General features: G+C 40.5%; 1 protein-coding gene across 2 annotated transcripts in view; it reads left to right on the forward strand.

The window, feature by feature from the left end:
• CLIC5 (chloride intracellular channel 5) overlaps positions 1-21,078 on the forward strand; it is a 71,224-nt gene that overhangs the window by 17,768 nt on the left and 32,378 nt on the right. The window contains exon 1 of one of the 2 annotated variants that reach the window (XM_009905298.2): positions 2,222-2,453. The exons of the other annotated variant lie outside the window; for it this stretch is intronic. Coding sequence (XP_009903600.1) covers positions 2,391-2,453 — 63 coding nt within the window. The 5' untranslated portion in view covers positions 2,222-2,390. Of the gene's footprint in view, positions 1-2,221; positions 2,454-21,078 lie in introns of those variants that run through there. 2 annotated transcript variants of the gene reach the window in all.

Genomic DNA, 21,078 nt, shown 5'->3' on the forward strand with positions numbered 1-21,078 from the left:
AATAATTACAGTGGGATTTATCTGACCATTATAGTGTCTTCATCTGGGCTTGTTAGCCTGGGCTCCCTTTATTAGTACTGGAAAAATTCTAGGGCATATTTTTTCATTCTAAATTAGACATCTAAGTAGGCCACATGCGTCACATCTTGTAAGTGCTGATATTTTGAATACTGATTTTATTTAAACATTTTGACCAAGTGTTAGTGGTATAACCTCCTTCCTCTTCTCATTGCTGACAGTATTTTCTCTTCCAGAGCCGATACACGTGCTCCTGTGATTTAAGTTGTTCAAAGTGCTTGCCTATAACGAAAGTGCTATTTTCAACTACAGGTAACCTCAGTCAAGATGATCCACTTCCCATTTTTTCCTGGAGTCCTCATTAAAGGGAAATTGCATCATCACTTGAGGTGCTAAATCAAAACAATTTTTCAGCAAAAATTAAAGCTAATAATCATATAGTTGTTCATATTTAGGAAGGTGTTTAAGAGATACGCTGACTACATGTGTTTTTGGCATACTTTTAGAGCTGTAATATATAATTACAATGTAATGATTCTTTTCGTCACATGTAAGCACACTTAGCCCATGTCCTTGGAAGTTTGCCTGTGGGCCTAAAAATAATTATACTATAAATGCTTGGTAATTAATGTGCCTAGTCCAAAGATTACATGTAAAAGTTTGAAATCAAAGGAGTAATAACACTTAATTCTCTTATAGTTAACCTTCCAGTTATTTGAATGAGCGCTAATTAGATCTAAAAACCATAAGCACACTTTTACACTAATTAGAATGTTGATTAAGTTGTAATTACAGTTGCAACAGCATGATGAGATTTACTCATTAACCATTTCAGTACTTCATGGAGTGCACATGGAGCAGTTGCTGTGGGAAATTCCCATAGAGCTTACCAAAAGAACTGTGGCGATGTTGGCTGCCACTGCTCTGGACCTGTGTCAAATGCCTAGAGGTCACAGGAGGGAATTAAAGATCACACAGCTAGGAACACTTTCAGGAAAGGCAAATGTTTGATCATGTCAAAACCATACCCAAAAGGCCTCTCTTTGGCAGAAGTAGGAGGTAAAAAACTGCTCGTGTCTGGGGGTGCGAGCTGCCAACAGCCTGTAAGCTGGAGCTGTGGTTGTCCCAAAACAGGATCAGAGGGCAAGGAGGGCAGATGTGCAGGAAGGGGTTTCCCAAGGGCAGGAGGGCAAAAAGTCCCTCCAGGACTGGCAATGAGAAAGAGATCCCACCCAAGCCCTTTGCTATTGTCTGCTGTCCTCTCCTGTGCCAGCACGCACTTCCTTCACAACTTAGCTGTGTCAGGCCTTTCTGTTCCATGCCACCCCTTGCTTAAAGCTGCAGTGTGGTGACCCCTGAGTCACACAAAGAATGCAGGGTGAAGGAAGGGAGTATAAATGACAACAGTATGTCAATAGCAGGCTGAGGCCCGTGGAAGTTTTCTTCCTTACTCCACCCCAGCATATCAGCAGTCATCTGTTCCCTACTGAGAAATAGTTATAGGGCCCAAATATTTTCTTTTCCCAGGCCCCCGAAGCTCATTGTTCTCCTGCATAACCCCATTTCTGTCACTCTGCTTCTGAACACCACTGGTGCTTTCTTCACCTAAGAGTGCTCAGTTTCAGCTTCTGCACTGCTTTATATCACACAGAGGGGGTTTCACCATATAGAGCTCTACTTTTTTGCACATTCCTTGCATTGATGCAACAGCTGATGCACAGGGTGAAGAGATGAGGCTCTATTTTTCCTTACCATTCTTAGCAGTAACAATGTCAGGATTTGAAGAGCTAGAAGCAGGGCAAACATCCTTCAGAGAAGGAGGGGAAAAAAATATTACTGTTGCATGAACCACTGAAGCCAGCCTGCTGCGGACCTTTCCCCTTCCCCTGTCACCTGTGCTCCCAGCTGTAGAACAAGGGAGGAACACAGAAACGCTGAAAACAGGGCAGAACAGAATGATTTGCTCCGAGAGTGATCCTGCCGTAGGTACCAGGAGCTTGTCTCCTCCCCTGTGAGTTAACCCCACCCTCTTTTTTTATGCTCTGGGCTATTTTGGGCAGGCAGTGAGAACTGCAGCTCTGACAGATGAGGATACTGTACCAGAGCACAGCAGCACTTGTTGCTCTGAAGAACTACACAGCCGTTAACAGGGACGAATTCTCTTCTGCCTGCCATTTTTTTTTTTCTAATGATTATTAACTTATTAAGCAGCAAAACTTGTTTTCTCCACTGGCTTTGAGCTTTATCATTACAAAAGATGTTTTAAAAGCTGTGTGAGAGCTGTTTGGAAGGGAAACCTACCTGCTGTGCAGCTGAAACCTCCTTTTGCCACTTAATAGCAGTAGATCAGCTGATAGCCTTGGGGGTGAAAAATGACAGACTCCATTCCTGCCAATGGGGAAGGAAGGGACCCTGAAATTGAGCTCTTTGTGAAGGTAAGTTGCACTGTGAACTGGACACTGGTGTGACTCTCGGATCAGCTTGGCTTCTACTGAATAATCAAACTTTAATTTTCTGGCACTGGGCATAAAGTGGTGCTTTGACAGCTTGTTATCTCTTGCATACACATTCACACTGCTTTCTTCTTCATGACACTAGGATTAGGTAATGTTCTGGAGGGAGAGTCAACGTTCCTGTATTTTATTATTATTTCTCTCCTTGTTTGCCCTGTTATTCCTAGGCTGCTGTCTCCTAAGTTTAGCCTTTAGGCTTTAGACTTCAGGTTTTTCACTAAGAATACAGGCTTCCTTTTCTGTTTTGGGGAAGAGAGCATGAAGAGCTGAGGGGTATCATGATTTGGTACCTCGCTAGAGGCTGTCAGGTCTGAAATGCTGATGGTTCATTAAACAAAAAGCTGTCAGTCTGTTGATTATTTCCTGAAATACTTTTTATTTTCTAAGAAAATAAAAATTAAATCAGTTTTTACTCTCAGTTTTGTCAGCCCAAAGCTCATTCTGATTTTATATAAGTGTAACTGAGAACAGAAACTGATTTAATGAAAATAAAGAAAAATAAGTACACCTGTTATATGGTAGGCTTTGAGAATGTTTCAAATTGGATATGTGTGTTGGTCTTGGGCCATGAAAATCTTACCACTAAAATCAGTAGCACCATTCAAACCCATTACACATACAACTTTCTTAACAGCAAACTTCACAGATACTCTGTCCTAGAAAAGAGCTCAGATTTTTTTTGATGTTCAGAGCATGTTTAAAAGCCTCTATATATGTTGAGGCTGAATCCACCATGCCCACATAAAATACAGGTGTTCAGTGTCTCTGAGTCTAAACCATCAGTGTACATCAGTAGGATTATTACTAATATGTGGGAGTGACATCAGGCCCTTTGCAAACAGAATACTGAATGATTGGGAAAGCAAATTCCAGTCCCTCCCTTCTGTCAAGTTGAGGGTATATAATTGCTTTGTACTCCCTGATGGATATTTTGGGCTACAAGTTGAAATGTCAGCCACATTCATGATATGTATACATGGCCTCTTCTTGCATCTTCCAAAACCAGTCAGTTCAGGTGCAGCCTGAGTCAGCACCAAAGTCTTTTACAAGAATTCCTGGTTTATAATTGCCCAATAGATCTTAATGTATTTAAAAGGGTCTACATGGATCCATATGTCCTGATACCTTTCCTCTGCAAGTTATTTCTACACAAGTGAGTTTAATGGAGATGTTTGTGGCCTACCAAATATCTCTGTGGATTTTAATTTTTATTTCTTTTTTGGCACTGTCATCAACAGTGTATTCTGGAATGTAAACCTTTAACTGTGACTTGGTTTAGTGCCCATACTATTTTACTGAGGCATATAGGGATGTTTGTGATATATAGTTCTTTGACAGCATCAGCCGTTACAGTGGAGGTCATTGCCCAGATTCATTGTGTGAAGTTCTGGTTCTGTAAAATACTGGAAAAAAATTGTACTGCATTCAACTGAGCCATGCCATCACCTGAAGATTTATAAGTCCAGAAAGAACATTTTTAGTAATGTGACTTCCTGCATAATGCATGTTACAGAACTACATAGACTCTCTTACATAAAACATCATTTACAGCACTGGAGCAAAAGAATTAATTGGTATCTTTCCGGAGCTCTTCCATTTAGGTTGAAAGATTGCACTTCTTGATGTTTTGGAAAGGTGCCATTAATTTAATTAAAAGTCTCAAAAGTTGTATAGTAGAGCACATAGCCAGAATGTTAAAGTTTACAGCTCAGAAGGTGAAAAAATAACTTTTAGCTCCTCCCTTGGTTAGATGTTCTTATTTAAAAACCAGAAGTATATAAGAGAATAAGAACAGGTGAAAACTTGCTGGAGCATGACATGTAAAAGAATAACATATTAGTAAGGGGAGATAAACAGAAAGGCTGATAGGATAGGAATAACTGAAAGGTGGTGACTTCTGGATAAGTAAGAGATGCTGAGACAAGTGGCAAATCTAGATGTACTGAGCCATGCCTGAGGAAAGTTCTAATGACTAGAAATGAGTCAATGAGCATTTAATAATTTTATTTTTGTAGCATTAATATTTCACTTGAGGGAAAAAGTTTTACCCTGCATCTGTGAATGAACACAGAGCCAGAAACCATACAGATGAGTGAGAAAAATATAGGGCAGTACATGTGGCCCAGAGAAAGCTGCATCTTCTACAAGCACAAATAAACTAGAAAGGGCTGTTTTTCTCCAGCCGTACTCTCTGATAAAAGCAGTTTCTGTGTTAGGTTAAAAAAAGACAGGTGTTACACAATTGCTCTATTTCCTACTTTATTTAACAAACAGGAGAGCAGGAGCCTTAGAAAGACAAGTAGAGAGATGCTTGTAAACAAAAGAGCTGTGCTGTAACCCAATGCAGGTTAGCTGTGTCCTGAGCTGTACGGATAGGCTGGGCACCACCAGGACACAGCTAGCTGAACTGCCACGGCAGAGACAGGTTACGCAGTTATCACACCGCTTTGTTATCATCCTCACCGATTTTGCTCTCTTTCAAACAGTGCACTAACCTGAATTGGTGAGGTTGGCTTTTTTTGTGAGTGAATGTTTGTTCTTGCAAGATGCTTGATTGAGAATAGCCCCTCCCCCCCCAAAAAAAGGGAAAAAAAAAAAAAGGAAGAAAAAGAAGAAAGAAAGAGAAATCTGGGGCAGAACTTAAGGTGAGAATGGGTAAAGCTGAGGAGCAGTGAGGTCTGCCATGGAAATGGTGCCACCTTAATCAGATCTGCAGTTTGTGTAAGCAGGCCTTCTGTGAATACTGAAACTCTCCAGCAACAATTACCTCTCTCAACTTGTTTGACAAGGAATTGGAAGAGGCTGCCAGAGAAAAAAGCTTGATATAGCACAAGACGCTGGCAGCAGCAGCAGCTTAGGGAAGTGAGCATCAGGAGGTAACACTTGCCCTGTGCTTAACCCAGCTTGTTGTAACTCAGGTTAATTTTAATTCTCTGTGTGCTGGAGAAGCAAAGTGCTTCTGTATAAATCACACCCTGATGGAAGGTATATTTAGCTTTTCCTGTCAGTCTTACACCTATATACTAGAACAGAATGACTAAACTGAAATGGTGCTCTTTTAACATGAAGTAATACAGACTATAAATATCTGTATTGGAGGATCACAGAACTTTCATGGCTTCTTTCAGTTTGCAGTGGAAACAGGTGTTTGGATGTACATGCCTTGAATTTCAGAGTTAGTGTAGTGCCTGGAAATAGCTGGAAAGTTAATTTAAACTGAGTTACTTTTCATACATGGAAAACAAAACATGATACAAACAAAGACTGTCTGTTTGCATCAGTCAGGATGAGTTCTGTCCAGAAAGCAAACAAACCACAGGAGTGGTCCAAAGTACATTTAAATGTGAAAATCTTCCTGCTTTAGGCACAGTCTGTAAAAATATGTATGTTAATTCCTATTTTTGACAATCAAAAGAATGGGAGTATATTCATGACAGTAGGATATCGTGGTGTGAGCTGGCAGACAGTTATTTCTGGAAGGAGTCATCATTGTGCTGTCGAGTGATTAATATTCTTTATGTGCTCATCAGCTCAGGTGTCCAAGGGATTTTTCTTAAACGGCATAAGTGTTTACTTCACAACAAACACCCATCTACAGAAAACATGAAGGTACTTGCAAATGTAAGAAGCAAGAGAGACCTCTCAAAGGCCTTGGTCTTCCACACTCACTGACTCAGACATTGAATATATTCCCATATACCAGCTGAAGGGGTAGAACACCCCAAACAGTCTCAGCTTGATCCTCTCATTATTTGCTGAGGGTTATACATGACCAGACACACTGATGGTGTATTTGCAATGGCTTAGTGACATAGGACCAGCCAAGGTATGGTTCAACGACTAATAGTATCAACATATCTGTAAGTCTTATGCTCACGGTCCCCTGGAGCAGCAAACAGACATGCAAAGAATCCATGAGCCCTTTGTCTTCCCCAGTGGTTTCATTGAGGGGAGTTTTAGGTGTCTGTTAGGAGTATGTTTAAGGACAATGGCAAGACTGTCACCAAGCTTACTATCCCTGACTGAATTGGTCAGTCAGAGAGTCTGGCTGTCCAGGAGAGAGCAGTCCTGACAGTGTAGTATGCTCTGTCAAAAGCCCAGGAGTTACTGCTCTTGAGAGGGTATAGCTGCCCTCTTCCTCTCATTTGGGCACAATTACTTCATAGGGAAGTGCAAGATTTTTATGCACTCTGGGATCTATTTTTTGTGCATTTTCCTGTTTGTTTCTTAAAAGTTCTCTCTGCCAAGCAGTGATTTCAAACTAACACTGGTTTGGATTTTGATGAACTGTTGCAATGTAGCCTTAAAGGAAGACGTAAATCACAGAATTACATAATCAGCCAGGTTGGAAAAGACCTCAGAGATCATCAAGTCCAACCTATTACCTAATACCTAACACCTCATGACAACAAAACCATGGCTCCAAGTGCCACATGCAATCCTTTTTTGAACACCTCCAGGGATGGTGACTCCACCACCTCCCTGAGCAGCATATTCCAATGGTTAATTACTCTTTCTGTGACAAACTTTCTCCTCACCTGGAGCCTAAACTTCCCCTGGTGCAGCTTGAGACTGTGTCCTCTTGTTCTGGTGCTGGCTGCCTGGGAGAAGAGACCGAGTCCCACCTGGCTACAACCTCCTTTCAGGTAGTTGTAGAGATCAATAACATCTCCCCTCCTCTTCTCCAGGCTAAACAACCTCAGCTCCCTTAACCTCTCCTCACAGGGCTTGTGCTCAAGGCCTCTCACCAGCCTCATTGCTCTTCTCTGGACACACTCAAGTATCTCAATGTCCTTCTTAAACTGAGAAGGACACAGTACTCAAGGTGTGGCCTAACCAGTGCTGTGTACAGGGGCAGAATGCCTTCCCTGCTCCTGCTGGCCACACTGTTTCTGATGCAGGCCAGGATGCCCATTGGCCTTCTTGGCCACCTAGGCACACTGCTGGCTCATGTTCAGCCAGCTGTCAACCACTACCCCCAGGTCTCTTTCTGCCTGGCCACTCTCCAGCCACTCCGACCCCAGCCTGTAGCACTGCATGGGGTTGTTGTGGCAAAAGTGCAGCACCCGGCACTTGGACTTGTTAAATGCCATCATGTTGGACTCTGCCCATTTGTCCAGCCTGTCAAGGTCCTTCTGCAGAGCCCTCCTACCTTTGTTGATCAACACCTGCCACCAACTTGGTGTCATCTGCAAAGTTACTGATGATGGACTCTATCTCCTCATTTAGACCATCAATAAAGATACTAAACAGGACTGAGCCCAACACTGATCCCTGGGGGACACCACTTATGATTGTCTGCCAGCTGGAAATGGCACCGTTCACCACCACTCTTTGGGCCTGGACCTCCAGCCAGTTCTTAACCCAGTACAGAGTGCACCTGTCCAAGCCACAGGCTGACAGCTTGGCATCTTGTTACTCCTGGTGCAAACAATCATCCCCACTATTAAGACTTTTGTGGTTTTAACACAAGAAGGCCATTCTGGTAAGACAACATATTTCAGTTGCAGAATTTTGGGGTTACCAAAACCAGTAATGGCCCTACAAACTGGGAGAGAGATCTTGACAGGAGCCTTTTAACCCATTATAACAATACAGACTCTATAATTGATCTGATTCACAGACTGCACTTGAGACATGTTTTTATGAAGAGTGGAAATTGCAATTGGATTTAGAAGACACAAAGTTAGTGTCTGTTCCTGTAGAAGTGTGGGTGTTTCACTGGGTGTTATGAACTTGACTTTTGGCTTCTGTACACAATCACTCCTATGTTCAATGAAACTTTTTAGGTAAAGAGGAAATAATAAAGAGAGAAAAGCACGAGGAAGAACAATGACACTGAAACATCTGGTTTAACCTGTCTGGTACTCCCAAGAATGACAACAATACTTTTTTGGATCCTATGTTGTAAGGCTGGCCAACCCTTTCATGTTTGGAGAGACACACCCCCTACAAAGCAGACACATAGAGCATGCGTGGTCTCTGTCACTTTTCAGCTGCCACCCTGGAAGTGGCACAATCACTGGGGATTGTCAGGGATCTTTCCTTTTTCATCCTCCCAGAGATGTTGAGAGGATAGTGGTCACCACAGTTCATGCCTCTTCCAAACTTATTTTGGTGAGACAGTGTATGGTCAGCATCCTAAGTCTCCTCCTCTAGTGCACTAGCCTTGTGCACTGGTATTAAGTTTACCAAATTTACAAGATTTCCCAGCACTCTGGACATCACCATATATACTGGGAGGAAAATTATTTCACTAGGTTTATTTAACCATCTGTAAACATGCTTCATAAGCTCCATTCAGGGGGACTCAGGTATTGTAGTGTAATTCTAACTTGGTTCCCATCTTTCTTAAATCTTTTCAAATCAAGAGTGACTGGATTGCATCCCATAGAGTTTATACACACACAGTGACACACACATATATATGTATACATATATATGCATATATATATAAATTGGGCAGAAGAAGAGAGTCAAGCCTCCTAGATTTCAAAATTAATAGTAACTTGACTACAGACCCAGCTAAATCAGGGAAATACTGCTTGCACTGATAGTAATTTTTTTGGTCTTTATATTAAGCCTTTTCAATAAAAGAATCAATAGACTAGAAAAGGGGAAAATATCCATGCTGTCAAGATCTAATTTCCCTTTGTTGTTCTGTTGTTAAAACAATTCAATAAATTAGCAAATAGCTGCCCAGCCAATGTTTTAGAAAATGAAAGTTGCTTGTTTTCCTTTGTGATGAAGAAAAACAATACTTTAAAGAAGCTTTAGCCAGAGTTATACAACCCAGAGTCTGTATGTCTGTGTGTCTGTTTTCTCTCTGAGCATTTGCAGATTTTGTTTTGCAGAAAGACAAGTGACTCATTGGTGGGAATACTAGAGACATGCACTGAATAGTTTAAGCAGGCCAAATTTATAAGAGTTGGCAGGGATATAATCACTGCCCCTGCCACCTTGAGTCTAGTCTGGAATGCTTTTAGGATTACTTGGGAAACGGGATCTCAAGTTAAAAAGGGATTTTCAACTATGTCTCCTGCCTAAATTCTGCCACAAGAAGAACATGGAACTGTTAGAGTGGGTCCAGAGGAGGGCCATGAGAATGATCAGAGGACTGGAGCACCTCTCCTATGAAGACAGGTTGAGAGCTGGAGTTCTTCAGCCTGGAGAAGAGAAAGCTCTATGGAGACTTTGTAGCAGCCCTCCAGTATGTGAAGGGGACCTACAAGATAGCTGGAGAGGTACTTTTCACAAAGGCATGTAGTCACATGATGAAGGGTTCAGACTGGAAGAGGCTAGACTGAGATTAGAAGTTAGAAAGAAATTCTTCCCTATGGGGGTGGTGAGGCACAGGAACAGTTTTCCCAGAGAAGTTGTGATGGCTCCAGCCCTGGAAGTTTTGAAAACCACTTTGGCTGGGGCTTTGAGCAACCTGATCTAGTGGAAGGTGTAAGGGGTTGGCAGAAGATGATCTCATTGGGTGAAGGGTTGGACTTGATAATCTTGAAGGTCTTTTCCAACCTATTCTATTCTATTCTATTCTATTCTACTCTACTCTACTCTACTCTACTCTGCTCTACTCTACTCTATTCCAACTCAAATCATTCTATGAGTCTATGATAAATTTGTGATCTAATGACTAGATCATGAACTTAGTTTTGGGCTAAAGTGACTGACACCCTTATCTGCCATGGCTTTGTTTTTGTCCTCATAAATGGATGCAGCTACTTGCTTCTTATTGAACTCAATGAAACCAATATAGATCTTAGCTGTGATCAAAGCATCTGATTAAAATTAAATGCATTCAAAAACTCTGCTGACTATGCATAACTTCATTTCTCCAAACGTCTTTATAAATTAAATCCATAATTTGAGTGGGTAAGTCTTCAGAAACATTCAGAATGTGTCACACCCCATGGCCATAAAATCCACTAATGTTTGTACTGCCAAGTTCAGTGACAGCAGAGTTAGGCCAGTTTAAGTGCATTTGAGATCTTGTTTAAACTCCACCTACTACTAACTTTGTTTCATCTTTTCTGAGACATATAGGCAAACCAGGTAAATACAGTGTTTTAATTAAGCTATAAAGAACTGATGATATTGGTAATTGTTGTTGCTTGCGCATGAAAGAGCCACTGGACTGCTTTGGCTGCTCTATCTTTAGCTGCAGATCACTCTTTTTCCATCTCTGGCAGCACATATCTTGTTGGGCTCACAGGTTGTTGCGTCATGGTTCAGTGATGACAGTGAAGCTCCAGTAAGTGTCCCCAGGAAACTTCTATTGGCAATATATGGCTCTGCTGCAGCTATTCCAGAACAGCAAATGTCACCGAGATCATTTGACATAACATCCCAAAAATATACAGGGATCCTTTCCAAGAGAGTCAGTAGGAAGTATGTCTGCCTGTGTCCCAGAGTTTAATGCTGGTATCAATTCACCTGTCTATGTCAAATATATTTTGATAGAAGGATGTGTAAGAAATATTTAGGGTAACACATTGATCATTACAGCAACACTATTACTTACATTTTGTATGACACACAATTCTTCAGAATCTAGCAGATACCAGCAAAATAGTCCCAGCAAAGAAATAACAAACACTATTATTTCCATTTTGTAACTAAAAACTCTGGTAGAAGATTTTTCAAATTACTCTTTTTTTAATAGAGTTGGGCAAATGTTAAAGGGTTGTGAGTTCGTTTGTTAGTTTTATAGATGAATAACAGAATGTCTCGGTGATACTTTTTTTCCATCAAAGACTGACTGAAATTCACGGGGAGAATCAGAATGAGGAAGGGTTGGGTTTTGTGTGTGGATTCATATTATGTAAGACCTATAAATCTTCCATGAACCAGGAAATTGGAGCAGGTACTTCAAGTGTTATAGTCAGTGCTTTGAAAATAGCTTCGAGTGGTTTGTTTGACACAATAGTTTTAACGCAAAGACTAAAACAGGGCCTTATTCCCTTTTCTTCCTTGCCCCTTGCTCTCCCCACCTGTTTGCATTTCTGTGTTGCTGACATGCAGTAAAATTCATCTAGATGCAATAACAGTGATACATATGTGTACATCTGGAGCTACAGCTTTAAGATTACATCTTTGGTTTTGGTCTGATTAGTTTAATCAACGTCATGTATCCCTGGCATGATACTTTATACTAGACTGAAGAATTGGAAATCATTACAGTGGAAAAAATGTAACTCAAAAAGTATTAATATTTTTTTACAGATCCAAAATCAGTATTTTTAGCTAATAATACCTAAGCATAGAACTTTCTGCAGCTGAACACCTTTACAGCATGCTCTTTGCAAGGCAACTTGATACCAAGCTCACACAGAACTGTAAAATGGGTGCATAAGATGTTTTCTCTGACTTTTTTAACTTAAACAATTCCTTATAAGTTAGTAATATTCTATCCCTCTCTGTAATAATTTCATAACTTATATTTTAGAGTGTTATATATATATGTCTTTTTTAATAGTGGTGCTGACTGGCTGAAGTAGTTATATCTTCCATGACATAGCATAGATTGCTCTTTCATTCAATGACTGTGGTGCACCACAGAAATTGCATGGCTTCAGTGTCATAAGAGAAGATGTGCTCAGAAAAGAGACTCAGACACAAGGCACCTGAAATACCATTTTGTAATGCACCAAAGCAAATTTCTGCCATGTTAAAATAGCCTCAGTGTTGTCAAAATATAAATAAACTTTTTTTTTTAACTTTGATTCTATGAACAAATCAGTTTATTATCACTTTATTTAAATGGAAAACAACAGTTCACACCTGCTGTAAACTCTGATTTTTATTATTTTCTTGTCTAGTTCTAACTAAGCTATGAAAAGGTCCTGCCATGCAAATTTTGCAACATGTTAAGTTCATCTGTATTACTAGGTTTTTACACAAATTCTTGGGAGGCTTTGTTGACTTATTTTACTTTTCTGCTTCTTTCAGTGACCCAAGGCAATTTGTCTCCTCACCTTGATAAAATGCTGATATCCATCACTGAATCACAGAACAGTGGGTATTGGAAGGGAATTATTTAATCCAACCACCCTGCTAAAGCAGGGTCATCTAGAGCAGATGGCAGAGTAATGTGTTCAGGCAGGTTTATTCCAGTGCCCTGTAACCCTCAAAGTAAGGAAGATTTTCACATGTTCAGACAGAATTTCATGGGTTCTATTTTGTGCCTATTATGCCTTGTACTGTTGCTGGGCACCAATGAAAAGAGTGAGGACCCACACCCTTTAGATACTGATAAGCATTGTGAAGATCTCCTTTCAGTTTGCTCTTCTCGAGGCTAAACAACCCCAGGTCTCAGCCATTCACCATAAGGGAGACACTCCTGCCCCCTCATTATCTTCATAGCCACTACTGGATTCTCTCCAGCAATTCTGTCTCTCTTAAACTAGGGAGCCCAGAACTGGACAATCCTCCCCCACCAGATGTGCACAAGTTGTGGGAGCAGTGAACATCCTTCACCTTTATTCCATAGCAGCACCCTGAACATCACTTAAAATGCAAGAGAAATATATGATGGGATCAGGCCGCCAACATAAAATTGCCTCCTGACAAAGTATATGGAAAATCTCAATTTCCCAGACATAAATCCAATCAGAGCAAATTGGACCTTTGTTTGCTCTCAGGTACAGACCACTGGGTGCTTCATTAGAAATCAGGACATGAACTGGCTCTAGTGGGCAGCTTGTGCAGCTGTGCTGCTAACACATGCTGTACCCAGCTACACAGTGGTGATGTGGGGAGCTCAGTTTGAGTGGCCTCCTGCAGCAGCTGAGCTCCTCATTTCTGCTGGCACCCTTTCCTCTTTTCCTGTGCTCCTTTTTCCTTCTCAGTAGCTTGTATCTTCTGTTGCACCTTCTTTTTTAACCTCTCTGTTTATTTTTCCTTTTCTTTCTTTCTTTTTTTTTTATTTCTGTGAGATCTCACAGGCATTCAGACTCATAAATTTATATCACTGTCCTAATCTACATGACTTCTCTGTTGGTGCTCAGGGTACCCTGGTTCAACTTCTGCCTGAAAGGTACTGTATATCTAGAGGTTCAGTGCTTCTCCAATTTTTTTCCCACATGCCTGATTGCCCAAAGACATTGAAACAGCTCCTTTGTGTGCATTTCTGGCAACTTTGCATAAAAAGGAGCTATAACCTTCCTCAGTGCTGATACTTACCAAGTGTACTTAGACCCCAGTTCTTCAAGTACAGTCTGCTCTGTACTTTGGCAGCCATCTCTGAAGATGATTCTCTGTGCAAAACCCAGTCCCTGAGATAAAAAATACAGAGGCACATTTTAGAGAGGCTCTGAAGCACTTTATAGTCATGGTCAGCACTTTACAGGTACAGAAGTTGAGAAGGGGTGACCTTATGCCAGGAACTCTAGCAAGATCAGCACTCTGTCCTGTGCCTCAGCCTTAGGCGTAGCTCTTGTATCTTCTGTTTTTCTGTACAGCACTTAACATGACTGATTCAGTGTCCTTGTGCCACACCTGCTGCAATTCACAGTAAATATTGCAATAACAAACACACAAATTATACAGTCACAAATATGCTTTATAATTTTTTTCCCCTGTGTCATTAGTAGGGAGGGGTTGAAGTTTAGATTGTCTTTTGTCTGACCATTTAAAATACACACAGAGCTAATGTGTATTATAATATGGGAAAATATGTAGAGAATCATAATTTTAAGGCTAAAAAATTACTTGATTGCCATCCTTAAGGCAGTTTTTTTCTCATTTAAGTAAAAGACTGAACATCACTTGACTGAAATATTAAATGTGTCTATAGTGGGCTTTTTTGTAACAAGAGGTATTAATAGTTACCAAAGACCAGATACAGTTAAGTGAGCAATAAGATTAATTGTAACTGTGAAGGTGGTTAACCACTGGAATGAACCACAAAAGAAGTCATGCCCTTTCTTTTTCTGCTTCAGATCAAGACTAGATATGTTGTAATTTAGCACATACTGCTAGAGTTAATAAAGGAATGAACAAGCCATAAAACCTACAAAGCATGAAAGCATTGCAATGGAAGGTATCTTGGCAAACCAGAAGAGAGCTTGGTTCAAGCATATAAGTCTTGGATTTACATGTCTCTGAAAGACAGCACAAATTTATTCAAAGCCAGTCTCATAGCAATGATGTTCAGAGGCTATTTGAGCATCTTAAAATATGTCTTGGTATACTAGCTGTGGTAATGGGATGCGATAAGTTCAGGTTGTGGTTAAATATGTCATTGCTTAGCTTTGAATATGCAAAGGACAGACTTTGGAAGGGCTTCCAAAAGCTGAGCAGATACCTTCCTGGCCAAAGCTCTGATTGTGGTATCAGTACAGGTCAGACCTTGAGGCTGAGATGAAGGAAGAGCTGAACTGGGAGATACGGGAGCTGAATTCCCTTTCTGTCATTACTTAAGCCATGCCACATACCTATGCCCTGATTTAATTTCCTATGAAACAGTTGCACTAACATTCATTTTCATATCTGTGTAGCCCAGTAGCTTGTCCAGCTAAAATTCATAGAATCATAGAATGGTTTGGGTTGGGAGGGACCTTTAAAGGTCTTCCAGTCCAACCCTTCTGCAATGAGCAAAGAGTTCTCATTGCGACTAGATCAGGTTGCTCAGAACCCCATCCAACCTGACCTTTAATGTTGATATTTATGGGCAACTTGTTACAATGTTTCATCACCATCATTTTGAAATATCTCTTCCTTATATTTAGTCTAAATCTGTCCTGTTTTAGTTTGAAACCATTACCACTTGTCCTGTTGTAACAGGCCCTCCTAAAAATCACATTTCTCCTTTTGTCTTTACACAGACAATTGACTATAAAAGCTACTCAAGCATTGTGATTTAGCCCATCTGGATGTGTTCCTGTGTGACCTGTGCTAGACTCTGTGGTCCTGCTCTGGCAGGGGGGTTGGACTTGATGGTCTTTGAAAGTCCCTTCCAACCCCTAACAGCCTACGAACTCCTCACAAAATACTGAATCTCTCAGGTCCAGCAGGTTTTCCTCTGTGTTGGTCACCAAGCTCATCCTCCTCACGACATTGTAACACTCAAACAAACATCCTGAGCCATGCCACATGCTACACAGACCTGTTGTTGTTTTGGGCAATAGTGTGTGTGTCTGTACCTGTGTATTGTCTGAAACAAGTGGAATTCAGAGAAACTGTCCCAGATGGATCATCACTATTGTTGCCAGTGTTTTTCTAGATTGTGATTCAATTTGTGTGGGTCAACAGGCACGTTGTGTTACTGCTTTCCTTTTGCTTTTAGCTGCTGAATGGGCAGCTTCAAACAGATTTGAATGCATATCATGGGAGGAAATTATTTTCTTTCACTGCCCTGTGTTTTGTGATGAGCCATTGCTGCTGATTCAGTGTGCAGCTGGAGACCTGTTTTGTTTGTTTATTTTTTTTATGGCATATTTTACAAAGCTGTTCCTGGATGAAGAGGGGTTGAATCATGGAGTGTTCTTGCAGGTTACAGCATCTCTCAGAATGGCAATTTTAGTTGTTTTTCTGTGCCCAGTTCTTCTAAATCTTCAGGACATGCTACGAGGATCCAGTGCTCCAGAGCCCTTCATTATTAAACCTTTATTCAGACTTCCACTAGCATTTGGATCATTTGTATTTACTTTTCTTCTCTGAGTGTTGCCTTGACCCATGCAGTTGGACAAGGCATAATATTTTTCCCTTGATTAACTGGGTTGCCTTTTCTTCTATTGGGGTGCAAAAACTTCAAATTTTTCGTTGTTTTCTTTCAAAGTCAGTATATCTGAATCCCTCAGTTAAGCCCTAGATCCAGTTCTAGGGTTGAGTCTTGTTTGAGGTTCAAAAATTATCTGTTGCTTCCTCTGCATTAAGCACTCACCGTGTTCCAATGTGGAACCACAAAGATCTCCTCAGAGTGCATGAATGTAATCTTTTGGGGCTTAGTTCATCTCCAAGTACATATTTCTCTAAACATGTCATAAATCATCTCACTATTCAGCCTATAATAAAGACAGATGAAGCTGCATACAAGAGGACTTGTTTCAGATTGGGCAGTATTTACCTGATCATTGGATAAGCTGAAACCAGCAGCCCTATGATTTGTGTTTATTGAGGCTCATCTTCTTACTGGGGTGAGCATAATCGTTGCCTGGTGCTTCAAAAAGAGAAGAATTGACAAGAATAATAGTAGTTTTTAAAGGAGATTATTGTAGACAACTATTCAAGTCTCAACATGGAGAGCCAGGGAAGGAGGTTACCAGAAGGGGAACTTAGAGGAAATGCAATCCCACTTCCCTGACAAAGAAACAAACCTTGAAACATCAATTTTCATTTGCAGTGGAAGGAAAAGTCCCTCTCTTCTGACCTTGGCCACTGCTCCCAGCCCCACCTGCACATGTGGCAGTGCCTGGCTGCAGCTTCCATGGGCAACAAGGGCTTCTCATAGTTAGTCTCTGGATGTCTCTTCCACTCTGGGCACCAAAGATTATTTTTAATTTATTAAAAATGATATTTAAACGTATCATATATTTACATAGATTTATTTAAATATTTATTTTTCATTTAGTTAGACCCATATGCAGGACCTTTGAAAGGGGGTGAAGTTAGCAGTAAGGACCCGGTGCCATGCTGTCAGAAAGAAGGTTTTGTACTGACTTGTTTAGTTCTTCATTGGATGTGAGAATTTATATTATTCTCTGCATTCCTAATTTTTGAAGAACCACCTGCATTCCTTGACATTTCACAAGAAAAACAGGAAAAAAGTAATGATTTCAGAGAGAATTGTAAGTAAACATGGAAAAATAGATAATTCTGCAGAACTTATTGAGGAAGTTAAGTGAATTGAGCCTAGCTGCACATAAATGTATACAAAATGTTCAGAAATGCGCATTAACCTGTATGATTGGGCTTGCTTAGCCTGGAGAAGAGGAGGCTCAGGGCAGACCTTCTTGCTGTCTACAACTACCTGAAGGAAGGTTGTAGCCAGGTGGGACTTGGTCTCTTTTCCCAGGCAGCCAGCACCAGAACAAGAGGACATAGTCTCAAGCTGCACCAGGGGAGGTTTAGGCTGGATGTTAGGAAGAAGTTCTTCACAGAGTGATTTGCCATTGGAATGTGCTGCCCAGGGAGGTGGTGGAGTCACCATCACTGGTGGTGTTTAGGAAGAGACTGGATGGGTTGCTTGGTGCCATGGTTTAGTTGATTGGATAGTGTTGGATGATGGGTTGGATTCGATGATCTCAAAGGTCTCTTCCAACCTGGTCTATTCTATTCTATTCTATTCTATTCTATTCTATTCTATTCTATTCTATTCTATTCTATTCTATTCTATACTATTCTATTCTCTGGACAGCATCTATCACACATTAGTGTCAGAAATCTGTCCCAAGCTACTTGCCAATTGTATTTCTCCTAGTACACACAGTTGATCAAAATTTGTTTTGCTTTCAGGAATGTTTATTGAAAAATCATTAGTTCACAGAATGTGTCGTGGCTTGCACTGGGAAGTCTTACAAGATGCAAACATTGCATCAAGAGGCAAACACTGGAACAAAGTTTGAGCCTGTGATGTGGTGTGCCTTTGCAATGCAACTTGATCTGCTTTCAGTGATAGTTGTAAACACTGACTGCATCTTGGAGTGAAACTTCTCTCATACCCTCTGCAGTACTGTTAACTCCAGAGAAGCAAAATGAGACTGAAAGACCAAGTCCTGCCCACTGCAGGACAGCTCTTGAGAGATACTGATTGCTTTTTCATCCCATTTGAAGTCACCAATGAACAGTATTTTTATGATAAGATACAAAACAAGACCACTGTGAGCAGATTATGGCCTGCACTGGGGTCAGCCAATATGGTGGCAAATGCCCTTCTCAGCAACACCCCCACCTTTCAGACTTATTTTTTTCAGTGCCTGCAAGTGACTCTCCCTTCTAATAGTGCAAATGAAGTAATGGAATTTCAATAAATAATTCAGCTCTGGATCTGATTTCAGGTTCAGCATTAACTTTCAGCACCTGGCTGCTGTTATTATTTGTTAGTCTGATATGGTGCTTAGAGGCATAAAAGATTGGCTGCAATTCATCAGCATTTGCAGAATATATTATGTGACCAGATTACTGTCCCTGGCTCAGAGATTTTTAAGAGACATTCAAATTCCAGATATGCACAGATTCAGTTCTTACATGAAAAACTCTATGTGAGATTCTGGTACTGTAATGGGAACTGGAGCTCTGTCTAGAGCTTGCTTTGAAGAAACAATTCCTTTATTTGCACCTGATACTAGAAACAAGAATCATTTAACTGTAATTTGCATTGCCTGTGACACTATTTTGACCATGATCTATCTCTCATTTTATTTTCTGCATCTTCCCTGGGGAAATGACTTTCTAACATATCTAATCAGCTCTCAGGGTAGAGAATTATCAATATTTAAATGATAATAATTGGTGCTTTGTGAATAGCTAAACCAGGTTCGTTCCCAGATTCTTTCTCCAGAGTCCATAAAATCACTTGCAGTTTTAGTGACTTACTAGAAAGATACTAGTGAATGCAGTCTATCACTGCTCTCACTAAAGCTGGTGGAATATTTGCCATTAGTGTGAATATTTTGTATGAATATTGACTGTAATTAGATCAAGTGTAATAGAGTACAACCCACTAATAGCTGCGGCATCAGAGGCCCAAAACCAAACTATGATCCTATGGCCGTAAGCTTCCAACAGGTAGGAGCTGCATTCAGTGTACATGGACATGAGCAGCCACCCAGTAGGAATATGTTGCAGGACAAGTTTATTTGTTTTAAAAAAGGTTTCATGGCTTTCTTATTCAAAGTCCTTGCCTCTTTCCGATAGATACACTGTTTTACCCACGATAACCAAGAAGCAGCTGAGGCTCAAGCATCTCTATTGACTTTTGCTAAAATTGCAATGATTTTATGACTACTGCTGTGGCCTGACATCCCAAATCCTGTGACTAAGGTACTTTCCAGCACTTAAACCCACTGCCTTTAGTAAAAGCCTACAAAGGTGATGTTCGTGGTTAACTTCGAGAACTTCACCCTGCAATGCAAACATAAGCCACTAGAGGGGATTTTACTACCACTGTAGCATCTGTCTAGCCTTAAAAAACTTTCAAAACAGATGTTCTAGTTCAGCCACAACGTTGGCTACAGACTGAATGAAATCTATGGTTTGTATTATGCGAAAGGTCAGGAAAGATTATGATAATTGTCCCTTCTGGCCATTAAACATATGAGTAACATTCTGGTCCCATCAAAGTAATGGGCAAAATTCCCATTGACTCCATCGGGGCCAGACTTCATCACATGCAGGGCAAAAGAAAAAAATAGTCTGTGCCACCAAGCATCTAGCACTGAAAGCAGGAACAGCTTTAGAATAAGAGTCACTAATATATACCACTAGAAAGGATTTTCTAAACATCTTATATACCCTCTCCACTCTGCAGCAGGATAAAATAAATCAAGACCAGTTTTGCCAATCTTTTTTCTTTTGACTTCTTCAAAGACTCCACACACACAGATCACACAACCTCCTTAGAAAGCCTGCTTTATGTTTCATTAGTCCTATAATTATACTGTAATTCCCTGGTGTTGTGTGTGTGTGTCCCCAGACTATATTGCAAATTAATCAAAATATCTAATGCTGTCTTCTGTGGACATGAATAACAATGGACAATCATCCTCTGTAAAAAAAGTCTTCTACATGGTTGAGGATGGTTGTGTAGTGGTAGCACTCATGCACATCACATTATCTTGTTGCTGTTGCTTCTAGACGCATATGCTGATGACTCATATTGTCTGTGATTGACATAAAAGCTTCATCTTTACCTTCATCCTTGCAGCCTCACCATCTATCCCTCAGCCTGTATTTGTACAGTAGATTTTGTTCTTATATCTTTCACCTTAAGATTTACTTTCCTAAATTCCATTTAAGTGATTTCAGACACTTTGCTCCAACTTCTTAGTATCATTTTGGAGTCTACTCCTCTCTTGGGAAATACCAACAACTTCTCCGTGCTTGTTGCTGTCAGAAAATGTTGTAAGGTTCTGTCTATTCCTTCCTCCCTTTGGCTAATGGATACATTAAATATGACTCATCTTGTCGCAGACCTTTATCGTACCTCTATTATTTATGTTGCTAGACTGATGGAAAACTTTATTACTCCAAAAGTATTTTTTTTCAACCATTCATAGCAGCACTTTGCACAGCTTTCATGCATATCTCATTCCTCTGCTTGGTTTAAGAAAATCTTGAGCTTATGTCAGAAGCCTTACAGCTTCCACATCCTTTTCCTTCCTACCTACCTGCTGTGCTGGATACCCTGTCAGAGAACAAAATTGCTTTGATTTAATCTCATTTGCACTGATAAACCCTTATTGTCTTTTCTTATGATCTTTACTTCTCCACACGTGCTTCTGAGCTTGCTGTTTAATCATAGAGTCATAGAATGTTTTGGGTTGTAAGGGGCCATAAAGATGGTCTAGTTCAAACCTTCCTACTATGGGTAGGGAGGCCT

Source organism: Dryobates pubescens, chromosome 3, assembly GCF_014839835.1.
Source record: "Dryobates pubescens isolate bDryPub1 chromosome 3, bDryPub1.pri, whole genome shotgun sequence".
Classification (NCBI taxonomy): Eukaryota; Metazoa; Chordata; class Aves; order Piciformes; family Picidae; genus Dryobates; species Dryobates pubescens.